Here is a 6415-nt window from a genome sequence, read left to right on the forward strand (position 1 = left end):
CGTAATATATTATTGTTCTAGGCATATGTTTGTTTATTTATGATTATTAAAATATTATTGATTTTTTTTAATGTATAAAAAATATTATTGTTTTATTTTATTGGTTTTAAAAAGAAAATAAAAGTTTGAATTTTGGAAAATAAAAGAGTATCTCAAAAATGGTGCCTCTAATTTAAAAGATACCTGTATAAAAAAAAAATTAATTCGGAACAACAATGACTACTATTACGAAACAGGCCAAAGATTTATAAAAAGGAAAAAGGAAATTCGTAAAAATAAGGTAAAAGTTTATATTTTTGTTGAAATTTTATGTATTATTGTGTATTAGGGATTTTCGTAATAATTTCGATATTGTATATTTTATCATTTAAGTCAGTTAAAATTTTTTTGATAAAGTTATTGATAAGTTTATTATAGAATTAAAGAATTTGAAATTTGAAAATTAAGAGTTTAAATTAAAAATAATTTTAAGGAAATGCTAAATCGCAAAAATATTAAGACCTACAATTATTTTGAGGTCAAAAATGTTGAGCCGTTAAAAATGTATTTTGGAATATTAGTGGTTTTTATATTATGGGTTATAATATATTTTTGGTATAAGAAAAGAAATGGAAATAAAGATATAAATCGAGTAAGAATGTTAGAGCAAGTGGAAAGGGAGAAAAATAAAAAAATTGAAGAATTTAAGAGGAATATTGAAAATTTATTTAATGAAATATATATGGTGAAAAATGAAAATGAAAAAAAGGAAATATTAAAAACAGATATCGTCAGAGATTCTGAAAAAAAGGTATGTGAAATTGATATTAATAAAACAGATTTCGTTAGAGAGTCTGAAAAAAGAGAAAATGGAAAAATTGGAGAAAATGACAAAAAAAAGGAAAATGAAATTGGAAAAATGGAACATAAAAAAAAGGAGATTAATATTGAAGAAATGAGAAGAGAAATGAGGGAAGAATGGGAAAATGAAAGGAAAGAGATAGAGAAAAAAGAAGTGGAAGAAAGGAGGAAAAGGGAAAAAATGGAGTTGATTGAAAGGGAAAAAGAGATGTTGAGAACAGAAATGACAGAAATGAAAATTAAAATAGAAGAATTGGAAAAGAAAAGTGAAGGAAAAGGAGTGTATGGGAATGATGAAAGGGAAAATAAAAAGTGTTATAATTGTGGGAAGTTTGGACATATAAGTAGAGGATGTAATGAAAGGAGAAATCCAAATGTGTTAACTATAATTTGTAAAAGGTGTGGAAATAAAGGGCATAAAACTGAGGAATGTTATGTTCCTACGTATAAATTGGTGAATGAAATTCAAAAAGCTTGTGGAAATTGTGGAAATTTTGGTCATGGTCATGATAAGTGTTTTAAGAATCAACAAGAAGATTCTAAAGCATTTCCGGCGGTAGAATATATAAAAAAAGGGGAAAAAAATATCTATGAAAAAAGGAAAGTCGAAGATGTAACATGTTTCAAGTGTCGTAACATTGGACATTATGCGAGAGATTGTCCGGTCACATGACTATATGGTGGACAGGAATCAATATGTGGGGTTATTACATCGGAAAACCCAGCAGACAAGGGAAAAATTTTATTATTAGGGAATGTACTAAATATTGAAAATAATTTGGGAAGAAAAGAAAAATAGTAATGAATTAGTGATGAAAAATAAGGGGAATGAGTGGCCCAGGGCGAATATACAAATTTGTGTTATGCCAGTTTCGATGGAAAAAGATATTAATTATGATGAATGTCCGCGCGTGAAAATTAATGTGGGAAATAAGGAAATTATAATGTTGTTAGATACGGGAGCAACTATATCGGTAATGGGGTATAGGGAATTTTCGAATTTATGGCCGAATGAGCGATTAATAAATGATAAAATGATAATTAAGCAGTTAAATGGAACTGTTATTTCGGTTTTGGGAAAAGTGAATTTGCCGGTGCTAATGAATGGGGAAGTGCAGTTCTTGGATTTGTGGATAATAAAAGAAGAGGTGGGTGCGATTTTGGGATGGAATTGGATATCGAAATTTGGATTAGAAAGTAAATTTTTGAATATATTTCAAGGGAAAAAGGATGATAAAAATATTGAAGTATTGGAAACATCTGTAAAGGAGGTGAATATGAAAAATCGGGAAAATGAATTTGTAGAAAATGAAATAGTGGGAATTGAAATTTTAGAAAATGTTAAAGTGGAAAATATGGAAAATGATAATCAGGAAATTTGTGATAATGAAATAAATGGAATTTCGGAAATTGAAATATTAAAAATTGATGATATTAAAAATTTGAGAAATAATTTTGAGGAAATTCAGAGAAATGAAATAATGATAAATAAAAAAATGATTCAGGAGGAGCCTGAGTGTATGAGCCTGAGTGTATGAATAATAAACAAGTTGTAATATATGGATCGGATTTTTATTTTGAATCATGAATAAGATTTAAGAAGAATCATACAATATTATTCTAATAATACAAAAGGAAAAACATGCTTTAGAAATATACATATCAGTTTTCAACAACGGTTGTGCGAAAAATTATAATGATTAGATTTCATAAGTTCTTCAAAGACGTGGGGTGAAAACCATAGTGATTAGAAGTAAGAGGTTGTTCATAAACGTAAGTATGAAAACTTTTATGATTAGGTCATTGATTTCTCAACAACGTATGTATGAAAAGAGATTTATATATTTCAGCAGTTTTTTAAAGACTGAGTGTCAAAGAGTACATGAGGAAATAAATACACAATGATAATTTTTGTAAAAAAAAAAAGATAGGTTTTGATATATATTTTAGAATAGGATTTTTAGATATAAATTTAGACATGGCTGAAAAGAAGATGAGATCAATAGCTAAATACAAGTAAATTTTTCATGAAAATATGGGTCTAGGCTTCATTAAGGGGAGAGGGGTGATAGAATGTGATATATTTATATAATTTATTATATTTTGCTACGTATTATAAAATTTAAGATTTAGTATAATTTACGCCATTTATTAAAGGCAGAATTAGTTTAGAGGAGATAAATGTAGATATGTAAATAGATTATTTAGGTAGAAGTAGATTAGATGTGATAACCCGATATTTCAGCAAGGACAAACTGTCGTAGAAGACCCGAAAGTCTGAAAGATAGATACGATTACAAGTATTAGAGGCAACAACCAATCAATTACAAGAGAAAGGGGGAAAACAAGCAAATTGATAGAAAAGAGGGTCAAGACGTTATGCTGCAATCGTTAATCGCTGACCAATAATAGCCAATTATTCCGAGACTTTAGTCTTGATAAGAAAGCTACGATAAATTGTAAAAAAGATTAAGACAGACTAGCAAAAAACCAGAGAGGAAAGGAAACTGGATGTCATCGATAATCGTTATCAATCGTGGATAGTGGAAAACAGGCGTGTATCAAGTTCGTCAGTGGCTTACAGCGATAAAAAGCTGATCGTTTCACAGGGTGACAAGCGACAGATAGAATTCAAAAATTTCAAGCGACAAAGCCTTCGTTAGAACTTAGAAGACAGCAAAAATTAAGAAGAATAAGTCGAGATCGAAAGAAGATTGATTATTCGCAGATTGGTGGGTCTAACTTAAGTGGAAGGGTGTTGCAGTTTTACTTTACAAAAAAATGCATTATGCAAATCGTAAACAAAAATAATGTTTTATTAAAATATCCCCGTCTATGTAAATGAGAAAAAAACGCGTGAGATTTGTAGATTTTTTCATACTTTAACAGTTTTAACAAGTGGGATGTAGAACTTGTTATTCTTCGCTAGGGAGACTATGTAAATGTTGATTAAAGAAAAAGGATATATAATGGAGAAATTATGATGCGAAAAGGGGATTATTATTTTAACTAAAATTTACTTTTAATTTTTTAATTTTATTTTATTTTTTTTATGATGTTTACTATTATAATTTTGAATAAAGAATTAAAGTTGATTTTATGATTTCGTGATTCCTAATTATTATTAATTTCCTTTTTATATATATATTTGTTTTCTATTTTTATATTTAGGTTTTGATGCACAATGACAATCTTGTCGTTGTGACAATTATTATATTACTTTTTCATTTAATTATTATTTGTATTTACCGTATTATTTTTTAGAAAATGTTTTACTTGAGCCTGTAAATTAAAAATATATAATAATCGCATTTAATGATTAAAAAATTATTAGTTTTATAACAAAATAAAAGACATATTATATAATTCATTCATCAATATTATTTTTAACTACTGCATTGATAGTCAATATTCTAGGCAGACTAATCCGCATTCTACAGGCTAATTCCCCCCAATACCGACTACAAACGAAACTTTGGCAATAATATATATAAATATGAATTTTAAATATTCATAAATCTGTTGTAATTTCTTCGTTTTCTTTGAGCTGTATTTTCTTGTAAAGATTTCATTCCCCCGCAATGATTCCTTTTCTATATTTTTATGGAATCCACACCGTAATTAAATTTGACTTATATAAACTCGCTCGATTATCTACCATGATTAAATTCAGGAAATGAAGGCTTCTTTTACACTTATGAAGGAATCCAGGTAGTTAAGGAATTATATATATATTTTGTTATAATATGTTTATTTAATTAACAACAAAAAAATTTAATATACCATTTTTAAAAGTTATACTAGCTTTTTGATATATATGTTATTTTTAGTGTTCTGCTGCTTTATACAATAAACGTTAAATTATATTTGGTGATAATTATATATTATTATTCACTCTACTTACATATACTTTAACTAAAGAAAATAATATTGATATTCTTAATTATGAGCTAAAATCCCTATAAATTTTTAATAAGAAATATCTTCATCGATACATTACCGAAGACAAATAATCATTTCATATTTATTTAATATTAGTCTTGTTAAATAGTTGTAATTTATAATTCTCCTTTAAACTACTTGTTTTGTTTTGGTCAAGACATTCAAAATTTAAATTGTTTTTTTTGAACTACACTAATTCTAATTGTGAATAATTTTCTATTAGTTACAAATTTTATTATAAATAGATGAAATTTGATTTTATATTTCTTGAGTATAAAAATTAAATTGATTCGTAATATTTCGCAATTTTCAGAAGCTCTAATTCTCAGAAGTCAACATGGTGGCAGTTCCGTTACTTCGAGGAAATCGTAAATAAATATTTAAATTAAAACAGATTCCCAACAATAATGTTAATATAAATATGTCAGAACTTTTAGGAGATTTGTTCTGCTTATTCCATATAGTTTGACATTTATAAAATGTCGATCTTGACACCCTTTTAAAATCTTCATCATTTAAAGCTCCTTCAGCATCTACTGTTACTATCAAATTTAAATTATGACAGGAGCATCTCTGATGGCTGGGTAACATTGTGGAGTTAGTTGAAGATCCTATAGTATATTGATTAGATTAACATGTATTATAAAATAATTTAAACCTTCTTCTAAGATCTCATTAATATCATTGGCATCAACACCTATTTCCTCCTCTTCCAATACATGTTGACTATCATTCTGTATCTCATCTTCAGCATTATCCTCACCAAATATTCTATATTTGTATTAAATAGGACAAATTAAATTATTCATCCAGTTTTAATAAAAATGTCTTGTAATATTTATCAAAAATGGTGTGGAAAAATCATTTCTTAGTATTCTAAATTTTGAACCTCAGGAATTATAATGTAACTAAACAAAAATATTTTATCAAATGAATACATTGAATGAATTCCCTGTACTGTATATAAATTGATGGCAATTAATCAATAAGAAATAAATATAGTAAAAATCTAATCATCCATGAAATATTCAATAACCATATCTTATTAAATGTTAGATTAGCTCAATGACACTGTACAATAAAAATTAATGAAATAATCCACCTCTGTTTTATATTTTATTAGTTAATTTCACTAATTTTATTTATAATTTGATATAAATTATGATAATCATAATATTACTAAAATATATGTGTATTTAGTTAATAAAAATTCTATAAATAATGTGAAATATTAAAATACTAAATATTTTATAGATTAAATAATAACCATTCCATTCTGATTAATTTACTGCCCAAAAAATCATAACTTAAAATAAATATTATAAATAAATTTGTGATATAACCCAAATGCCTTCTGGTAGTTAGACCCATTATCAGTAACCATCTTGCAAATTTTATTATGAATCCTAAAAGACTTGTGGATGTCAATAATTTTATTTGCAAGTACGTCATATGTCTGGCATCCTATAATCCTTTTAAGGGCTAAGGCTACAGATCTTCTTTTTAAAGTCCTAGGGTCTAACCAATGGCCTGTGATTCCCAAATAAGCTCTAAAAATATTTAATCAGATCAATTTATAAATATAAATAAGTTTTTACCTTCTGTTATGTGTCCAACTATCTGCCGTGGTACA

At 26.7% G+C, this 6415-nt stretch overlaps 1 protein-coding gene across 1 annotated transcript; it reads left to right on the forward strand.

The window, feature by feature from the left end:
* Positions 1-637: 637 nt before the first annotated feature.
* Positions 638-1513, forward strand: LOC135928748 (DNA ligase 1-like). Its single transcript, XM_065465202.1, has one exon. It carries the CDS (start codon positions 638-640, stop codon positions 1511-1513), a length of 876 nt encoding a protein of 291 aa, XP_065321274.1.
* The last annotated feature ends 4902 nt before the right edge of the window (positions 1514-6415 follow it).

Source organism: Gordionus sp. m RMFG-2023, chromosome 4, assembly GCF_954871325.1.
Source record: "Gordionus sp. m RMFG-2023 chromosome 4, tfGorSpeb1-WG-v2, whole genome shotgun sequence".
NCBI classification, from domain to species: domain Eukaryota; kingdom Metazoa; phylum Nematomorpha; class Gordioida; order Chordodea; family Parachordodidae; genus Gordionus; species Gordionus sp. m RMFG-2023.

Bases quoted from the DNA above. Each gene is read 5' to 3' on its own strand.
- LOC135928748 (XM_065465202.1), top strand. From the start codon at position 638: ATGTTAGAGCAAGTGGAAAGGGAGAAAAATAAAAAAATTGAAGAATTT.